The sequence below is a fragment of the Xiphophorus hellerii genome, chromosome 18 (genome assembly GCF_003331165.1).
Source record: "Xiphophorus hellerii strain 12219 chromosome 18, Xiphophorus_hellerii-4.1, whole genome shotgun sequence".
In the NCBI taxonomy this organism is placed as follows: domain Eukaryota; kingdom Metazoa; phylum Chordata; class Actinopteri; order Cyprinodontiformes; family Poeciliidae; genus Xiphophorus; species Xiphophorus hellerii.
This window is the reverse complement of record NC_045689.1, coordinates 31,460,506-31,482,632: the sequence shown is the minus strand read 5'-3', so window position 1 is coordinate 31,482,632 and position 22,127 is coordinate 31,460,506. Positions and strand designations below refer to the sequence as shown.

The 22,127-nt window shown below is 39.2% G+C and overlaps 1 protein-coding gene across 1 annotated transcript in view; it reads right to left on the bottom strand.

Annotated features, from left to right (window-relative positions):
- Window positions 1–22,073, bottom strand: part of ubash3bb (ubiquitin associated and SH3 domain containing Bb) — a 48,944-nt gene extending 26,871 nt beyond the window's left edge. The window contains exon 1 of the mRNA XM_032590349.1: window positions 21,695–22,073. Within this exon, the coding sequence (XP_032446240.1) occupies window positions 21,695–21,822 (128 nt within the window). The 5' untranslated portion in view covers window positions 21,823–22,073. The remainder of the gene's footprint in view (window positions 1–21,694) is intronic.
- Between the last annotated feature and the right edge of the window lie 54 nt (window positions 22,074–22,127).

Here is a 22,127-nt window from a genome sequence, read left to right as displayed (position 1 = left end):
CATTTAGCTCGATTTGATTTGAAGTGACTGAGAAGAAAAATAAAGTTCTTCTTTCATCAGCTAAAATGTGACGCTAACAATGCTGTTGACGCTGTGTACAGTGTTAACCTGTGAGCTCCTACAGACAATCCAGATAGTTACAAATCAGTTAAAAATCCACTATTTAAATTTAGTTTATTTTTCATTTGTTAGATGTATTTATTTTTTACATTATTTTTGTTTAAATCTGAGATCAAAATGTTGGATTTTTATTTATTTTTTTGACGATCCTACATCTACTAGAAGCCTGAAAGTTGCTGGAACTACTTCGTCTTTCTGCGCCTCTGATAAAGACGGTGGCGGAGACGTTTCAGGTGAGTCACGTGTATCTGCTGCAGAAGGAGGTTGATTCCCCAGTAGACAGTAGTAATCATCTGAGCATGCTCAGAGGGGACGAACAGCTGCCATTTAAAGGAATCGGTCTAGTTCACTGGCTGCCCTCAGCTCTACTTAAGAAAATCTGTTTACATTATGGCTTACCTTATTATTACTAAATTATACAAGATCATTTTTTTGCTACTTCATGTGCAGAAAGTGTAACAAATAAATCAGATTTAAAGGCACTCTGAGAGTCTTCCTAGTTGAAAATTTGTACTTGAATAAATAACTGTTATATCTAGAATTAATTGCTAAAGCTATTGAATATTCAGAATAAAACCACAATGCAGTGGGGATTTGTTGTGACAATGGAGTAAAATGAGTCACTTTTAGTGAGAAAATGATCTCACCACTGACAGGATCAGAAAACCTGGGCCCACTTTATAACATTTACAATCATCTCTTTAGTCATTTATTTTCCACATCGGCAAGCTGAAAACTCAAAACATGCCGCTAATTTCTGCCAGTTTATAAATCAGATGAGCCGATATGCTTCTGGAACAAAAATGCTGCTTCTGATAACTAATCAAATATCCAAATAGTTTTAAATTCTCTTTAACAGGAAACATTAAAACTTTCCTCGATGCATATTCAAACATTTACCGGAGCAAATCAAATTGATGTAACAACTAATAAATATTCTTCTAAAAACGTACATTCATTCACGCAGTGGAACTTTCCTCGCTGATTGTTCCGATGGATGAAAGAGCAGAGCAGACAAAACACTACATGTACAGATAGCAACAGAGCAGAAAGTTATCAACTGAATGAAGCAGACGAATGGGTCAGCTGTGAACTGGGCCATGGGCCTCGATGCAACGCTCGTCTGCGTGGTTTCAGCAGCTTGAATGGCCTCAAATTATGTTTCAAACCTTGATTTGTCAGATAAATCTAGCAGAGGAAATACGATGTGTGCTTTTGTAGAAAAGATCGGACGATTTTCAACTTGATCGGCCCTGACAGTGGATCACCTGGTCAGAAGCTCAAAAATCCAATCCTTTCCCAAACTCTGAACACACCGTGCTTTAGCACTATAGCTATGGGTCACCATTGGTGAAGTCTTTCCACTATTTTGTCATCATGTGTTGCCATTTTGTGCTTTCATGATTCAGTTTTTGCTTGTTTGTGTCTTCCAGCAGGCATCTGAGTGTAGGCTTTCTTTTTATTTCTTATTAAAAACTTTGCTCTCCCTGCATATATCTACATTTGGGTCCTCCATTCAAACATGACATTCATTTAAGCTGTTTATTATTTTTCTGTATTTGAATTTTAAAACACTTCATTTCCATTGATTGACCTGACTGACATTTCCTTACAGTAAACTTTGGACACACTGATACAAATACATTTGCCAATATTGATATCACATAGTAATACTGCTAACCTTGCTAGCCGCTAATGTACAACTGAAAAAAGATGACAATGTGAACCCCAAATAATTCTGTCTTTGTTATAAATTTGTCAAACAGCGACTGCTTTCACACATACAAACACACACAGTGTGACGTCACCTCTGCTCCTAATTAATAACTCTTAACACAAGCTAGAAACAATAGTTTTGAACTCTGTGGAGATCTAAAAAACATTGGGAAAGAATCCCAATTTAAAATGAAGCACACCTTCCTGTGAAAAAGTAACCTGACAAATTTAGAAAAATTCCATCAAAGTGGGTGGAGCTAAGAGACACTGATCCATGTCCAAGGGTAAAGGGGGCTGTGGTTAGGACAAACTGAGACTTTACGAATGAGAATTTATAAACTTTCTTGTCATATTTAGCGACATTTTATAAAAAAACAAAAAAAACAATAGCTGACAACTCTACTGACTTTTTCTCTGCGTTGTTAGAGACTTTTCTGGTGACACCACTCTTTAGCTCAGCTGCAGCCCTGCTCTGTCCTGAGCGAGCAGCGAGAGCGGCCATTAGTCTCTAAGGCTTTCTCAAGCACTGCAGTCAGTCTGAAAGTCGTCCGTCCTGCAGCGCACCGTCACCAACGGTCAGAGCAGAGGAGATCCATTCCACTCCGTGTCCATGTTGCAAATAAATCACACATTTGTAAAGCTGAGTAACGGTATCGATCAATGGTCTCCACGACAACACTCTGTATTCCAGCTCCTGGCTCGCTACCAGGTGGGCGGGGTGATGGGTCTGAGTGAGATGGTTTTATACCCCAGTGAGGTAAAGATGTACCGTTTCAAAGAAATATGAGAATTCAGCTGCACTTCTTTTAGATTAAAATAAAAGTTTGCCTCATCAAACTAAGCTATCCGCCATGAACACCTATGAATCTCCAGCTCTGAGTCGAAGTTGAGTCCACAGAGGAAGTAAACCAGTTCATAGTTGATGATTAAAGCTACTGGCAGTTGCAGCAGGCAGTTGTCTGCTCTGTGTGGGACGTCTGAGCCCCTCCCTTTATTGTCTGACAACTGCAGTTTGTTCGTCTGTTTCCAACACATGTAGAAACGACCCCCGACCTCTGACCCCTGACCTCCAAACCCAGCAGCTGCCCTGCCTCATGACCTGCACAGAGCTCGGCATTCCGCTCCGCTCTTGGGGACGTCAGATCGGACACGCCGTTATCTGGGAAATGATACGCAGCGCTGGTGCCCAGCTGCTAATCAGCTGTCCAGAATTTACACACACCACACAGCAGCCCACCCGCGTTAAATGCAACACACACATCGTGAGCCTCATTCAGCTGAGCAGTTCTGTCACTGTGGGAAATCCCATTTCTCTGTGTCCTCTCGCTGCATGCATCCTCACACTTCCTGTTTACAAATCTCACACACACACACACTTGCAAAGAGATCCATACACATGACAACCCACGCACACAGAGCAGAGACCTGTGCATAGAGGAAAGCGGAAAGCGGGCGTATGCTCATGTGAACAGGCACAGATTCCTAAGCGGGTCACAGCAGTCTCCACAGAGGAAGGCAGATAATGAACCCAAGGAATAATAATAGTTGAAAGACTTTTGGAAGAGAACATGGCTTAGCATGAGACTTCACTTCTTTGTACTATAATTCAGATAAAAGAGGCTGTGGAATGATGTGTGGCTTTCAGAATGTTTTCCACACAATGCTTTGTTTAGAAAACTGAAGAATTTTAAAGCTTTCTACTTTAAAAGCTTTAAAGCTTTTAAAGTTTCTACTTTCTGTTCTGGTATAGAACACATATTGTTCTATACCAGAACAATATTCTGGCATCGTTCTGGAGACGATACCACAATATCGTCCTGGGACGATACCAGAATATCGTTCTGGAGACGATACCAGAATATCTTTCTGGAGACGAACCCCGAGAATATCGTTCTGGAGACGATACCAGAATATCGTTCTGGAGACGATACCAGAATATCGTTCTGGAGACGATACCAGAATATCGTTCTGGAGACGATACCAGAATATCGTTCTGGAGACGATATTCATGCATCAAGTCCTGGATCCTCCAGTCCACATTGCAAAAACATTAAAGTTTACAAAGTAATGTTGCTGTATCTTCTAGCATAAATACCTTAGTATGCTTGAAATTAGTGAAAACTAACTTTCAAGTAACTTTTCAGCAAGAATATAGGAGCTTGTTTTAAGTTAAGAATTTCTTAATATTGACGAAAAAGTACTAGTTCCACTAGCAGATTATTTTACTAAAGACATTTTTCCCATAAGTGAAATAATCTGCCAGTGAAACTAGTACTAGTTTTGATCAATATAAAGGAATTGTTGACTTAAAACAGGCTCCGATATCTTGATGAAAAGTTAGTCTTATTTCAAGTGTACTAAGACACTGACACTAGAGATTAGACCAAAAATACTTGGTAATATTTTGTGTTTTTGCAGTGCAGTGTTCCTGGAAAGTCTCCAAACGTTCCAAAATAGATTCTAAAATCAACTTAATTGACGTCTGGCAGAGTGGAGGAGAATGATGAGAAGAAAATGAGAAAATTACATCCCATACTCTGAGGTAAAGGACATCAGGACTAGGAGATGCAGATAAGGATTTAATATGTGCCTCTTTGATGTGTATTTTTGCATTCAGGTTAAGCCTGCTTCACATGGAAAGATCTTAAAATTGTCTGATGATTTTCAAAACCTGAGAGATTGCAAACATGCGTTGCTGTTTATTCTCGAGGAACACGATGCTGCAACATCGGGATTAAGGCCAAAGCAATCAAACATGCTGAGTATTCCTGACTTTTGATTGGAGAGGTACTGACGTCCTTCAGAGCGGACCAGATCACTCTTAACACGCCACACAGGGCAGGAATATGTCTGGAGGTAATCTTAGCAGAGTTGGAAAAGCTTTGATTTGTCATTATAGTTTAGTTGTATTTCGTTGCACTATTTGGTTCTCTAATTCAGTTAGCTATAGTTAGTTTTTAGTGTTTGCTAGGTTTAATTGGACATTAGTAGTAAAATATTGTTTAGTTTTTATTTGTTATAATAGTTTTTTTCATACTTTGGTTAAGTTTTAGGTGCAGAATTCAGAGAGGTCAAAGTATTGTATTGTGATTATGCATATACTGATTGGGTAAAGAATACTAAACATAAGCGACCATTTTCAAAAAATTCATTCAATTAACCAACTGACTGCTGTTTTCTCCCAACTTTTACAGTTGCCACTTTGCAGACTAGCGTAAGTGCCACCAGGAGGAGGATGGAGTACTGTAATTTGCTGAGGAGTCATAGTTTTTTCCCCCATTAATTGCCGTTTTTATTTATTTCAGTTAACAAAAATGTTTTCTCAAGTTCAGTTTTTGTTATTTCCTTGGGTTTAGTGAACCATAATAACCTTAAATCTTAGGGGGTATCTTGATAAGATTCCTTAAGGTTGTCAGAAGGGGAACGTAAGGATAGAAATTATATAAAAAAGTTGCTGTGTGGACTACAGCAGGGAGTGAGCAGTGTGTGTGTTCACTGTGCCTTCATAGTGTGCAGGGGAACTGCGGTCACTCTCAGGCAGTTTCGTCAGCTCTTTCAGTGCACTGTGTGTTTGTCCTCGGAGTCTTTGTTGCTATAACGAGCCAGCATTGTGCTGTGTGCGGCGGATGGGGACGCTAACTTCCGCACTCACAATAATAGAACTGATCTTCTTTTTCCTGTGTTACTGTACATTGTCCCAGGGAGTCTCCGGAAAGACGAAACCCTTATATTCACTGGGACCTTGGTTGAGCTGAAGTTGAGATCTAGTTCTTTGAGTAGATGTTGTAACTTATGTACTTTATTAAAATAGCGCTAAGGGGAGAAGGCACTGGGTAGATGGTATCTTTGGGGAGATGTTTGAATTAATAGGCTATTACTTGCAGTCCTGATTGGTCGTCTGACTGCAGAGCTTTAGCAGGTCATCAAGACACACTGCCCTGCATGTTCTAGGTATTTCATTGCTTCAGTCCAGCTGATTTCAATTGATGACTGATTAACAGGCGTTTGTTGAACTGCAATCAGTTGAATCAGGCACATTAAAGCAGGGAAACCTCTAAAACATGTAGGACAGTGTGCCTTGAGGACCAAGGTTGGGAAACACTGGTTTAAGACAATACAATTTACTCATCTAACACATGCCTACTGCATTTACTTCAATATGAACTGCAAGTAGGAGACCAGAATGGATAAGCAATCGTCCTGCATTTGAGTTTTTGAGTAAAAATCATGACATGGACCTATATAGTGACTTTGAGCTCTGTAAAAACTTGGTTTCACTAGTCTTAGTTTAGATTAACTGACCACTGCTTAAAGGAAAAAACTACATAAAATTACCAGAAGCATTGACTGGTGTGTCATTCAAATGATGTTAGTCATTTGAATTTGACTAACATCCTCTTCTCAGTCTTTCGGGTCTAAAATGACTCCAGACTGCCTCGACTCTTTTTGGGAAACCTTCCCATAAGGTTTATGAGTGATTTTATTTTTGATTCTTTGACGTCAGACACATGTTGAACAAGAAGGCCATGAGATTCCATGAAGCTGTCTCTGAACTGTTCTTGAACTAATCTGAATCTATTTATTCCAGAATAGCTTATCCTGCTAAGTGTTGAATTTTTTGAATCTATGCTGAAGTGAAAACCCATCTTTTCTCCTTGGCATATGATGGAAGCTGAATATGAGACTCCCTTAGATCTAATAATTCTAGATGCTATCTTATTAACTTTATTTGTTTGTTGTCTCTCTTGTTTTAAGGTGCTTTCACACCAGTCTTGTTCAGTTCGCTTTAATCAAACCGTAGTTCGTTTGTCTAGAACTGCAGTCCGGTTCGTTTGGGGGAGGTGTGAATGCTCAATCCAACTCTGATGCAGCGGCACCACAGGTGAGCAGGTGAACAGGTTTTTCCACTGGTTTGAATTGTTTGACACAGTGAAGTGCGAGTGCAAACTTATTTTTGTGTGAAAATAGTAAAGCACTTTGGTCAACTTCAGATGCTTTTAATGTCCTGTTGAAATAAATTCACACTGACACATCACTGCACTAGACTGAAGCCTAGTCTCATCAGTTGAAGTGCTTCGCATGTTCTCTTGTCTGGTGATACATGTGAACATGTGGATTATTCATAGTTGAGTAAATGTGCTTAGGGAATAACAATAGGTCTAACAGAAGCTGAACAGCATCCATGGAACAAAATGCAAATAACTTATGTAAAATCCAACACTTGGTGCAGAGGCATCTGATGTTAAGGATCAGAACCTGTGATTTGGGCCACATGTGAATCTGTGGATCGGCTAGTGAAAAAAGAACAGCTGCATACAGCTTTACTTTGACTGTTTAGCTCATTCCTCTAATGATTTATTGCAACATTGCTTTGTTGTTGAAATGAAACCAAAACCACAAGTTCTGAAGCCACAAGAGTTTCCAGTCTGTTCACAATTACCTTAAAACAAGAAATATTTAACAAGAGATGAATTTCTGTTCTTCATTAAAAAAAAATTTATTTGTCACAGAAAACGTAAAAAGTGATTTTTAGTTTCATGATGTCATGAATTTTATGATTACCTTTTGTCTGAGTTCTGTTTTTTGGTTCTTGTGTTTTCAGCTATTTCTGTATTTTTCTTTAGTTAGCTGTTTGTGCAGTACTTATTCGATTTAGTATCATATATGGAAGTGGCACAAATCTGTGGGGTGAAAAGATTGAAATTGGGACGTTCAGAATGCCATGAAAAAGTTGCATTTACCGTTCCTGCTGTGTGAACAAAGTCTTGTTCATATCAGGAGAAGAGGTGATGGCACAACTTGTGTGAAGGAGCAGTCGGTGTTTGTTTGTTTCAGCAGGGTTGGTCATGTGACAGTGATAGAGATGCAGAAAAGGATTGTGGGGAATTTAACTGAAACCGGGAAGCAGTAGTGAAGTCAGTGTTGTGTTGTTTTTTTTTTTTCCAAGGTGTCGAGAGGTTTAATAGATAAAATATTGGTCAATATTGGTGATCAGCCATAACGGCTGCTTATCGGATATTGATAGCTGCTCAAAATTTCATATCGCAGCATCCCGATAAGATCATCATACCCACATGTGCTTCTTCAATTGCATGATACTCTGCATTGCCTGATGACTTCACGTGGTCCACAGAAATAAAAACGCAGGAGTGACTTTTTATCTCACACCAACACCTTGATTGCATCAGCTCATGGACAGTGAGCAATGTGTACAATCCACGTCAACTACCTGTGCCCGTTAACACCAATAAGGTAATGCGCACATTCAACCAGGGAGGCAATTAAATGTCTCATCGAATCAGTTTTCACCAGCGCTCAGTCCAAATGCAGTCATCTGGCAGGATTACTGGAGAGGAGAGGAGAGGAAGCGGGTCTGGGACCGAGCAGCCGCTTCCTGCCGTGTCTCGCTGAAGCCAATGCGAGGGGCAGACGGTGGGAGGTGGAGGACGGCGGCCGCTGGAGCCGCTCCAGTCACTGTTTTGGCAAAGTTAGCACTGGGACAGATGGCCCGGCCGTCGCTGAACACACACCCCGTACACACAGACAGACACGGAGAAGCCCCTGACTGAGGACGACACATGAGCACATGCACAGAGGGGGCAAAGAGGGGGGAGAGGAGGAGGGGGGCGGGGGGAGAAGTGCCAGCGGATTAATGCACCGCCACCTACAGACAGAAAATGTGTGAATAAATGCACACACAGACACACACTTAGTCTGCACCAAATTAGGGATGAGATTAAATGCCACATCAAATCTACTTTACCTCCCCAGGCCCCGGTCCTGTGGGCCCCTCCTTTACAAAATGCAAAACATAAACAGCAACTGGGCTCACAGATTAGTTTTGTGTACCAATACCAGGCGACAGGGCTGTTATAAAATATTACTTTAGTCACCAAGTAATCATCACCCTTACGACTAATCAAGTAATCACATAAAAATTGTCCTGTTCTGTTGTAGCTACTTATATATATATATATATATATACATATATACAGTATATATGAAAGAAAAATAGTAATGAAAAGCTGATTCCGGTCCAGTAATAAAACAATTCAGTTCCTTTTTTTTAAATAAGAAAATACTTTATTGCTCAAACTGCAATATGATTCAAACATCACTTTTAGTCTGAAGTCTAAAAAAAACTATTTTATAAAATATATTGCTAATCTTTTTTACATTTCTTTTCATACTGTTACTCTTCTTGATCAGCAAATACATTTAATTTCTAGCCTAAATGTATTTCCCTGCACATGTTTAACATGCCAGACTCTGTGCTAACCTTGGCAGATAAACATCGAGGAGCATGGAGGTCGTGCTGTAGTGAAACTACTGCTAATTGTTTCTTTCCAAGTTTGAGGAAACATGGTGGTGGAGCTTACAAACCTGTCAGATGAAAATGACACGTACCACAGGGAGCAGGGAGCAGAAAGAATGTTGCGTAGTTGATACAAAAGCGTGGCAGGAATGTGATATGACTGAGTCAGTCAGAGTGGGTGTCAGGAGAACTTTCCAAAAGTCTCTAATTTTCCTTTTCTTAAAACTTTTCGGTGAGTCAAATCTACCTTTAGAGGTTGAAGTACGTACAGTTATAATGGAGAGGGAGTCTTCTCTCTGCCCGAGCAGGCAGCTGCATTGGTTTATGAATTTTTAAAATGTGCATCGCACTGAGAGCACGTATCCAGGCGGAGGCAGCAAGGCACGGTCTGAAATATGATGTTGTGAAGGTTCATATTGATTTTTATACAAAAGCTGGATGGCTCCAACTCTTATCCTGTGAAAATGAATAATTTAATTTCCAGCTTCACCACTACCTGTGTTTTCCCAAATATATCCTTCAAACTACACAGACGTGATAGTGACACAGTACAGTTTGTTTTGCTTTAAACGCTCTCTGTAAAAGATTGATGTGAATGTGAATGTTATCCACGGAGTGTACAAATAAGTTAAACCTATATTCCAAAAGTATCCAGACTGAACCTCCTATGATAACTTCTTCAGATGCTTTTCCTGCTTGGGAATGGTTCTGCGGTCCATGTATCGATGTCTGATGTTTCAGAGAGGAGTATGACAACTTCAACATGCAAACACTTATCCAGCATGACCAGATTGTATGATTGTCATTCACTGATGAAGTGAAACAAAAATTACATTTTTTAGAGCTGTACAAAATATCAAATGACTCTCCTCCTTGCTGTTTTCATTATGAGGAATACATCAACCTCAAAGGTCTGCTTGCAATATTTGGATAGGACATTTTGAATGTGTTTGATTGCATTAATGCTCTGCTATCTGAATATTTTTTGTCCTGCTTTGTGGACTGTAGCAGTGACGACTACAGCTGGTGTATATCTTAAAAAGCTGAGCTGCTATAGCTCACTGACAGACATTAGAAAAGAAAGATAAAGTCAAGAAATGCAGGTTATCTATATCGGCTTTGCAATTTCTCGCAAAATTACCACAATTACATATTATTTCTGTTTCTTTTTACACAACACCAACATCAATTCTTCCTTGTGTATGATCTTGTGTAACGTACCATGTATTAGAGTTACAGCTCCATTAATTCATACAGTGGAACCCTTAGAACATGGAAAGAGTTTTAGCAAAAATAAAAAGATAATTTCTAACTGTAACTAGAGAATACATCTGTATAACCTTGATTAGTCAGGGTCACAATGACTCATTCACACACATGAGGTTTAATATGACACATTGTGAGATTCTGCTGTTGTCTAAGAGCTCTGAATGCTAGTGATTTAGTTTTAGATACAACAATGGGGGTTGTGGTATTTGTCACCAGTCAGCTGGAGGGAAACCCAGGGCCAAGTGTGAAGCTTTCTGTCCGACTGCCTGGGGAGAACCTCAGGGTAGTCCGCCCACTGATGTGTTTATTCACCTATTCAATCTGTCTCATTCAGAGGGGGAATCCCAGCAGGCCTGGACCCGATGAATCAAACTGAAGGTCATGCAAATGCTGACACTGGAATTCATTTAGGTAACGGTGGAAGTAAGTAAATAAATAAATACAGGAGGAGTTTAATACCAGGACTACCTGAAACCTTCTTCAAAAACCAAAAAATGATAACAAAATCTGTTTTCTTCAGGGTATTCCAAAAGAGTAAACAGCCCTAATTACCCTCCTACATGAAACAAAGTGATGATTCATTTCTGTTCAGGTTCAGGGGTTTGTGTCTCATAATTTGAATGAATCAGATCTCCCGTCACAAGATGTGATGCACTCGAATTGAGGAGAAGCAGACAAACAAAAACACGAGATATGGAAATCAGTGTCTCTCTATACTCATATTTGCATATTTGCCAACACAATCTTCTCTACAATTCAGAAATGTACCTATGCAAAGGATGATAGCTAAAATCCGCCAATATTTAAGACCCCTTTAAAACACGTATGACTGGGCGTGCCGTGGTGGCGTAGGGGACAGCGCGACCCATGTTTGGAGGCCTTGAGTCGCGGGTTTGACTCCCGGACCCGACGACATTTGCCACATGTCTTTCCCCCTTTCCTGTCAGCCTACTTTCATATAAGGGACACTAAAGCCCACAAGACCCCCTGGAGGGGTAAGCAAAAAAAAACACGTATGACTGCCATTTTTTAATAGTTCACACATGTTTATATCCGCCAATACACACAGTATTAATGGAACTGTCGCAGAAACTAATATCTACAATCTTCCTTATTTTAGCAAATTAGTGGCAAGGAAAACGTCTGGCTGCTTTGCCGAAGACAGACAGTAGAGTGTAAAAAAGAATTGTAATGATTTCCCAAACTGCATTTTCCTTCAAATGTTTTAGGGACGCTTTTCAAAAAAATATGCGAATACGCTCAATTAGAAGTTGTTTTAGTGAAAATTTTGATTTTGTCACTCATAACGAACAATGATACATTAGATTGTATTTTCTGTTGAGGCTTATTTGTCAGGTTAAAAGCACATTTTGAAAATAACTTCGAAGCAAGTATCAAACCTACTTTTCAATAAGCCCACGCTTCTGTAGAAAATGTTATTACTGATCTGATGTCATATTCTTATCTTAAATGATGGGTTTTCTTTAGCGGCACGCAAATGAAGAGAAATAAAGGTTTGAAAACATTGAATGTTACTGTAAGCAAACGAGTTTTTATTTTAAAATGGTTGAAAAAACATACAATAAACTTATCTATCCTCCTGCTTTTCCAAAGTCTCTATCCTCTTTTGAACAGGGGTTTTCAGAGTTTTGTCAAAAACACTACAAGGAAATTTTGAAAAGATAAATGGCGCAACCATAATATCTCCACACCAAAGCAATGCAAAAATTTATTATTTATGATGACAAACAGGAGTGCCATGTAGCAAAGGTGACACATGAATGAGTTTCCTTTTTCTGTTAACAGAAATTTAAACCTGGTTAAAATTTGTTAAACGTGTTTACCTGTGAGCTACAGCTGCTCTCAGTGAACTCATGAAGTAGCAGAAACTAGTTCAATGTCAGCAGCTGCTCCTGATTTCTGGGAACTCATCACTGTTTGCTTTCCCTCAGAGTGAGAAAAAAAATTCGCCACAAACAAAATGAAACATTAAGCTGAACAAAACTTCTAATCTTCTGAGTGTTCCTGTATGAAAATAAATGCCAGAAATCATTGTGACTAAAGTGTTACCACTGCAGTTTTGCAAAATATGCTAATTTTGACGCAGATTAAAAAAAGAAAAGAAAAAAACACCTAATCCAGCACCTTGCTTTGTTACAGACTGGAAGCCGATGTGAGTGTCCTTGTTCATGGGAGAATGAAACATCTTTTCTAAATTGGTCAAATAAGTTAAAACTTTCAGCAAGTTTGCATGTAGATTATTTCTTTCTGCTCCACAACCGTTAGCATGAGATGCAAGCTGGCCTCCTCGGTAAGCAGTGGGACTACCTTTCATTTCCTCCAGCCTCAGTGAGACATTTGAGTAGAGACAATGGGCCTATAATCTGATAGTGCTGTCTGTTTCCGGACAGAGCTTCAAATGGACTACAATACCATCCCCATGCTGAAGTGCGCCAATAAATGATCGTCCTCTCCTATTTCAGGAAGGAGGCTAATGACATTTATCTAACCTTGTGCGATGCAGCCGTATGATGACGATACATCAAATGCATGAATGAAAATAAATTAGATTCTTAAAATCTTGTAAAAGCGTTCCCATTAAGCTAAAACAATCTTCTGAATGCTGCTAACGTAGCAAAAGGCTCACAATCATCTGCACTTCAAAGGCACCCAGCTTAAAAAAAAAAAAGAAAAAGGAAATGATTCAATAATTCATGAGATAGCAACTCCACACCGCTTCAGAGTTCCCATGCTATATGCGGCTCATACAGATGAAACGGAGTTAGCATTCTGAACATTTTCCTTTTCCTCCTTCAGATCAGAAAATATATGCAGCCTAAGAGCTGAGCTATACAGAAAATGTGTTTAGTGTGCTCCCAGCTGTGTCACAGGAGACCAAGTTTGCAGTTAAATATCGGCGTTTATGACCTTTCACTGCGTTCAGATCCAGATCAGGAGATTAGTCTTTCTGCGTGTCAGTTTGGACAGCAGCTGGTATAAAAATAAATTCAACATAATCTACAAAGGAAGTGACAGTCTATTCATCAGAACATTAGCAGGCAACAGATGCATGTTGATTTAACATAGAAAAGTTTTTTTTTTTTTTCCTATTTTCAAGAAGTTGTCCTAAAAGGTCCAGGTTAGCCCTTTGTTAGCGACAGCACTGTATCTGTTTTAACGTTCGAATACAAAACGTTAATGGATGTCGGTCATAAAAAGCATTAAAACACAGTGGACGACCACCTATTCGCTGTTCAGTATTCGCAGATTGACTCATTGGTGGAACATGACTCCAGATCATTTGCAGAATACACGTCCGTTTCTGGATTGTCTTTGTAGCGTCGGCTCATTAGCGCATGTGCTAAAAGAAATGTTTTTTTCTTCTTGTATTTCATTGTAAACGTAAAAATATTATAAAATACAAAAGACACAAATAACGTTTGAGTCACATTTTGTTACGCTATTTTCTGAAAAAAAAAACTATGACATTTACATACCTGTGCACAGTAATTAAACATGAGGGAAGATGGAGAAATAAATTAATATTTCCCAATGAACACATGGGACACAGTCTTACCCAGTCCAATAACACCTTGTGTTAATCTCATAAAAGATGTGTATTATTCTTTTGTCCGTGATGAAGCCACCAGAGGGCGCATTGATAATATAAACACGTTAAAGTCATGTGAGTCCAATAGATAAATATCTACTGAACTACAAATCGTTTTAACAAAATTATGACAATTGTTGGTAGTTATGACAATTAAAGCATTGTCTAGGCAAATAGGTCATTATATAGTAAGTAGTATTTCCATTAATATCATAAATGCATGTTACTTATTTATAGATCTACATTTTAAGAATGATCCATACGCATTTTTTACAATGCGAAGTATTATAAGAGATGCAAGGAGTTGTGAAATGTGCAAGAATTTGCTTGAAAGTAAATACTCACAAACGTTTTTTGTACATATTTAGTCTGCTTTACTCCACCTGTAATGTGTTTGTGTAGAAACACCTCCTGGTTTGGGGAGGTGTGAATGTGTCACCGAACTCTGATGCAGAACAAAAAAACAAACTCTGGTCCGCCCATAAACCTCGATCTTGGTTCGGCTGAAGTGGACTCTGGCGTGGTTTTGAATGCATATGTGAACGCTAAGCACACCAGAGACAACTTCAAAAGCAGGAAATGGACTATAGCACACGGCATTCTGGGTAAATACAACCAAAACGAACATGTGGTTGTTCGTTTTGTCTTATTGTCTGACAATAAGAGAGATGGCTTATTGTCAGACGTGGAATGAAAAGGAGGTCAGATGAAAATATAGCTGGCTTTGTTTATATTTCCTGATGAAGGAAGTTGCACTCCGTGTCTTTTTCGGTTCCGTCAGTGGTTGCTGGTGCAGCGCCACCACAGGTGAGGAGGGGAACAGGTTTTTCAAAGGGTTTGGTTCATTTGACACAGTGCACTGTGAAAGCGAATCCCACTAGCTGTAAATGTAACAAATGTTGTAATTTTGGTTCCCAATCAAACCAAGTCTACTGGACTATTAGGTGTGAAAACACCCTATATTGTATCAACAAATGCTTTAGAATAACTGGTTCTACAGTTAGTGCCTTGGTTTCAGCTGCACTCAAAACATACATTTCATCTTCTTGCATTTCTTCCAGTCTGTTCCAATGTATTGCTGTTTTTAAAAAATCTATGCTGCTGCTGCTTTGCAACACCCCAAAAGGCAGAGACTTACAAAATACAACACTGTCTTAAGAAACTTTTACATGCACAATACACATCTTAATCATCCAACAAAAAATATTGACATCAGTAGAGATGTCAACATTTTGTCACGTCGCAGCACTACAGTACCACACGAGGATTCACGCACACAAAGACAGTCAATCCTGAACAAATCCTTTGTCCCCTCGTCCAGTCAGACATTTACACAGCTCTTAAAACAACAAGCATGACTCTGCTTCATGTATAATTGATCATTACATTAAGAGTTGGCCGACATGCACATGGCTGACATTTACCACGCAAACGAGAAGCACCTTGTGACTTCCTGGAAGCCTTTCCTCTCTGGGAAGAGGACTGATGTGAAAAAAACAATCAATTCTGTTTTCAAGCTATTCATCTTCACGAGTGTGTGCAGGCGACTCACGACCGCTTCCTGGTGCCAGGATGATGCACTTCTTCTCCAGTTTCCATCTACGTGTTGTTGTCGTAACAATTCATATTTAGAAATGCTGTAGGAAATTGGCTGCGTACCGGAATTAGCTTTTCAGTTAATCCAGCCCGATGATCAGCTGGCTGGACGCTGAAAAATCTGATCCGTTTTCTGATAAGTGAATGCATCATGAATAATAATAGCCAGCGGGTTTTGCTAGCAACTACACTTTTGAATGTAGAAACTGGACGAGGAACACTCAAATAAGTGTTTTTAGAAAAAGGAATGAATTACAGCAAAGTTTCACTGTTTTGTTGTTTTTTTAAGTCGGGTAGGGACTTTAACATGTTCATTTTTACTAATCAATTACATAGAGAAAAATTTTGCACAATCATTTGTTCTGTTTATGTACAGTTTCTGTAACTGTGTATTTCTGGTACACCTGTAAATCTGACGCATAACTGATATCCGCAATCAACAATGATGGATGACGAAGCAGCTCGTCTTTTTTCTACTTGGGGCATATTTTAGCTTAAAAATCAATCTGAAGGACGCTGTTAAAGACTATACTTTTCTTCAAGTTGTACTAAGTTGTACTAAACTTGAAGCCTATCAGCAAAATAGCATCTCAATGCTAAACATGTTGCAGCAGGACAGAAGTCTCCAACGCTATTGTTAACGTCCACATTTCTAAAGAATAATATTTTTTTTAAAGAAGTTCCATGAATGATCAGGAGGTACAGAAACACTGGTAAACTTAATGGGTAGAATAGCACTCTGCGCCAGTCTGATGGTGCGAGGTGCTACCACTCATTTTAAGTTTTAGTCTCTGTCTGTAATGAGAAGTTAAGGGGTTTGAACATGGTGCCAACCTTTTGGGCAATCTCACATTCAAAGTAAGAATCTACGTTCTCCAGGGATACAAATGGAGACTGTTGTTTTAGTCATGCTAAGTGTACGAATGCTAATATCAGGTGCTAATTGCCATAATCATTCAGTCTTTGTTTTGTTTTACAGTAACTGTTCTCTCACTCAAACACGTCACCTCTTTTCCTGGTGTGAACAATTGGGAACTGCTAACAGCGGGAGAGCCAGGATTGTAGTTTTTGATTTATTTTTTTATTGGTGTCTGTAAGTCAATGCTTTATAAAAACTCCAAATAAATTTCAACGGATGCCACTCTTCTAATTTTTATTAGTTTACATAATAATAATAATAATAAAAAAAGAAAGCAGACGTAAGGTTAAGTTTGCAACCTCGACCAATTCCAAATGTTCTTGTTCTCCAGACTAAAAGTAGTCTCCTGGTAATAGGGAGATGTTTGAGAATTTTATAGCAACAAAAGAAAGAGCTGAAAATGCTCAGGAGAGTTAGTGGGTCAGGGTGCTCAGGTCGTAAAGGAAGGCCAGACGTCGTGTCAAAGCCTGTAGAGATGATATAAAAGAGGTTGTGGCATCCCTCAGGGAGTCTGTATAGAACCACTGCTGACCTGCCTGGGGGCCTGCCATCATATTCTGTGTCCATTCAGCAAACCACACACAATGTGGAGCATATGTCTGACGGGGAGAGGTCAGAAGATTCCCAATGATGGCCGAATGAATGGAAAAAAGGAAAGTCTGTTGATATTGAGGACAAGTACAAGCTTTCATTAATGATTTCCTACAGCTGTGACCTAGTGGGAATATTTATTTTTAATATTTATTTATTTACTTTCTCAGATAATCTTATGAAAGATTTTTTTACAATATATTCAAGTTACACTTTGATTATAAATCAGCAATCAAGTGGACCCTGCAGAGGATAGTGAGGGAAAGCTGAAGGATTTATTGGAGTGTCCAGGATCAGGAACAGATGTTGGATCAACAGTTTATTATGCACAGTCTGAAGTATCACATTAGAAAAAGCTGATGGAAACGGCAAAATTTGGAGTAACTATATATATACAGTAAAAACTATATATATACAGTAAAGGTCTGTACTCAATACAGACCAAAAGTTTGGACACACCTTCTCATTGAATTCAATGAGAAGGTGTGTCCAAACTTTTGGTCTGTACTGTATATACATATATATATATATATATATATATATATATATATATATATATATATACATACAGTATATATCAAGCTTTTATACTTGCTTGAGGTGGTTTTTGACTCTTCTCAAAATGAGTTGATGCGTGAAAGAGGAGATGGAAACACATTTACAGAACAAGTTCTGACGTGGTTCACATGTCCAACCAGCGATGAGCCTCTGCCTTACCAGAGGCACAGAGCTCAAAGAAAGTCCAAACCATCGGCTCATAACGGAGTTGGGGGGTCTGTCCAGTTTTCTGAGATTTGTTCTCCATGCTAGTATGCAACTTCTACTTCCTGTTTACTGCAGCCAGCCCTAGCTCCAACATCTGATGAAATTCCAAACTAGGAAATAACGTCTAATTCGCATTTTTCTTTTTATCTTTGTTGCGGCTTTTCAAAAGTTTGCTTACAATTGGAAACATACTGTAGCTGTTGTTACAGATTCTGCTGCCATCAGGTAAGATGGCAAGATCAAAAACAGAATCAGGAGGCTACTTCACAGCTTTGAGATGCGAAAATACTGAACTGCTGTTGAGAATATGAATTTTATATTATTGCACTAATTGTGTTTTTATCTCTTTCTGATGTTTTTTTAGACTATTATGCAGCCCAGAAAAACTTTACCCTGTTTTGTTGCATTCTACTTACCATAAAGCAAATGCTCTCAGAGAAGCATACCGTATTCTTCAGCTCAGCTTTTTTTCACATTTGCTCCTCTAACCACATAATCTCACCTCCTCATCTCAGGCTACATCAGTCCTTCCTCAAGCACAACTTCAAGAATGAAAGAGTTAATCATGCACGCTCTTCAGAATTAGGTTTTCGCTCTGTCCGGGATAGCCGAGTTAATTTTAGATGTTCAATTTTTGCGTTCATTTCACATTTCACACTTGCCACAACCGAGCTTTTTGTGCCGACTTTAAAAGTTACAATGCGTGGGCTGTGTTGCCTCATGTTGAGTTGACAGACTAGAATGTACAGCTGAAAGCAGAACTGCTGCTGTTTGGGACAGTCACAGTGACGGGCCTGATGCCAAACTATCTTCTTTTCCTTGGGTTTTACATCACTGCATGACATTCACAATACAGAAGAAGTAAGAAGTGAACCAAAAATGGATTGATTTTGCAAATTATTCCTCCCTTAATGTGCATAGCTGTCAGTGTTAGGCGCAAATGCATTTAATGGCCAGTTCACAATGAGCTCTAACCTAATTAAAGGAATTTGCTATTAACTGTGCTGTTTGTACATGACAAACATGAACCGAGCTCAGCGTCATTAAACTGCTGTCAGCTGAGAAAGAGAAACGACATTTTCCCTCCAAGGTGAGAGCGAGGTGACTGCTGTGTGTCCTGCGCTCGGTTCAGCCTGTTATGCATGCATGTTAAAGTGCATGCCAACTTTTTCAAATGCCACATTTAGCGTTATAATCACCACAAGAGAAACAGAATCTCTCTTCATTTTCAGCATCCTAGCAAACATCCAAAAGGTTTTTGGACCAGAACTGATATTTCAAACTAGCTTAAACTGAATTCATCTTCGCAAAAATTCCAGTTTCATTTGAAGAAAATTAACCTCCCAACATGATGGGGCCACCACAGAGCCATGCGCTTCAACATGGGTATGAAGCGCACATTTTTCAGTCATGTGCGGATTTGGAATTATGACCCAAACATTCAGTTTGTTCCTATCCAACAAAGTTCTAGGAGGTTTAAGGATGTTGGATGTTGCTCTGCACCCATTTTCTGTCTGGTTCCTCTCAATTAGGGTCACTAATACCACAAAAATAAAAAAATAAAATTAAAAAAAAAAGTAAAAATTTTATCAAAAGGTGCTTTACTAAAGTATTACTTTAAGGGTGTTCCGATGTTTAAATCAAAGTGACTTGTGTATGCCATAAATGTGGTGGTTTTCCTAAAATCGCAGTGGAAGAAAAAAAAAAATACTGAAAGGTTTAATGAAATTCTCATTTCTATGAGAAACCTGACATTTTAACAGGAATGAGCTGCCCCGTTACCATACATACGTCTCCCACCTACTGCTGAGAGCTCAAAGCGCTTCAACACCTCCAATTCTCCTCTTAGACCGTTCCACAGGTAAGCATAGCTGAAGCAATAACTGATAATTTCATGTTTATATGTTGATTCTTTTTCTTAGCCGATTTTCTTGTTAAACAGAATCAGATTTTAACTCAAATAAAATGTGAGAATTTAAGCAAAACTATGATCGTCAGTAAACTCCACTAAGCTTGGAACTAATTCTTGGTAATAAGGATCTTGCACAACACTGGAAGCACTCAGAAACAGACAGACATCACCAACTGAGTTCACAGAGGTATTTTTGACACGTACTGCCCCAGTGTATGTAAACCCTGACATAAGTTTTAGTGTAGGTAAAGTGCTACTCATTTCCTCGGCATCATAGATCATCTCGCTTAACCTCTGACACAGACTCTAACTTCGGCTTCAGATTTAAATGGTTCACCCAGAAGAGGCCGGTACCACATTCAGGGTTGACTGAAATAGCAAACAAACATACCTTTCTTTGATTAAACTGGATGAACGTATAACTAGGCATGCTATGAGAGAAAATCAAACAACTTCTTAAACTTTTAGAGCCACGTGGCCCCAAAGAAAATACACAGCCATGAATTTAGTCAGGTTTTCATTGCAATTAATTCATGTATGAAGTGATATTATTTTTATATAAGTATCAAACCATGCTATCTTTAAAGTTCTCTTGTAGAAAGTATTATTAATAAAGAAATAAAATATAATGAGGAGTTTATTTGAACAAAAAAAGTCATTTCTAAGTAGTTTCTAATTGATGCAATGTGAATCTAACATGGCGACAAATATATTTTGCTTTACTTCTGAAGTTCACATATTTATACTTAATGTCTGTATGCTGAGTGTGTAGGTCAAATTCCTGGATTGTGCTCACAATGTTAGCCAATAAAGCCGATTCTGAAATTATTGATTGTGAAAATGTTTACAAATGCAAGGATATCTGTTTGCCTCTTATTTCAATAAGCTAGCAGCATTTTCTTTGTGTTGCTATACTTTACTTGTAATCATGCTGACAGGGCATTAAACAGATATGTTACACAAACTATAGGCTGGGCTATTTAAGAGTTTAAAAATGTCCTGTTGCCAAATACGGTATGGCAACAGGACATTTGCATACTGTATTTTTGAAAACTTATAAAATACCTTGCATTGACCTGTTCTAATTTATTATATTTTCATGAAGACAGCCAATATACAACAAAAATCATTCTGTCCCAGCCTACCTATAATGTAATTATAACTAAGCATAATATAACATAATTATTATATTTTTTATATGGATGCAGACATTTCTAGAAATGATGTGTTTATATGGAAGACTTTAGAGAAGAAAGTACAAAACTATCATTTATTTATAACTTTCATCAATAAAAAGAACCCAAACCCGCCCTGGAAGCTCCACATTCAGGCAGGGAGTCATGACTTCATGCCTCCTGACTAACCAACATGACAGCTGCTCTTTAACATGTCAGTAACTAACACCAGGGTCCTGAAGTCCCACATAGGTTTAGAATTAAGTATTTACAATTAAATCGTAACACTTATTTGCCAGCCAAGATATAAAACAGTAATTCTTGCTGCTCAAAGAGCTCGAGAAAATTGCTTGGTAAAATATGAAGCTAACATTTACATCCCTTAATAACTAATTCAGCTGTTCTTGCCAATGCTGACCGCTTCACCGCCTGACTAATTCTGACACTTTTTTTTCGGTCTTTTTAATTTTTATAAACATTTTTCATGAGTATAATTATTTATTTTCCTCCTCTGTTCCACTCTAGTGTTGTGTCGAGCCCTATTTAAGGATGAGCAGCGAACCGGAGAGATGCCTCGCCTGACCGGTCCGCTGCTCCTCTCAGTGATAGAGCTCTCCCAGCGGCCGTGTCCCCAGCTGCACCCGCCCCCCACCACCACAGACACACAGAGCACAGAGCCATACGTTGTTCGGGTCCTGCTACTTACGCCCTGTGCCTGGAGAAGCCCATGGACAACAGCACGTCCAGGTTGGAGCTGGATTTCATCGAGCCCGGTCGGCTTTGGCGAAGCCTCCGGGGGATAATTTTGCTGTACAGGTCCTCCTTGGCCGCCATAGTCCAGTCCTCCACCGGCGTCAAGCAGTCCTACCCCGAGTCCGTTACAGCTCACGGTCAGACCCGCGGTTAGTCCATGAGCCTCGGCAGCTGGTCCGCATGAGCTGGAGAGCTGAGGCAGCGGGAAGCACTGAGGGGAGCGGAGCCGAGAGCAGCGCTGTGCGGCTGCTTCTCCGCCCACTGGAGGAAACTGCGAATTAGATCCGATAACCGAGCCTATAGAATCCAGCGGAGTGGACACACAAAACTACACTGTTACAGCAGAACCGAGAGAAACGTTGCAACTACATCCAGCCATCTTTAGA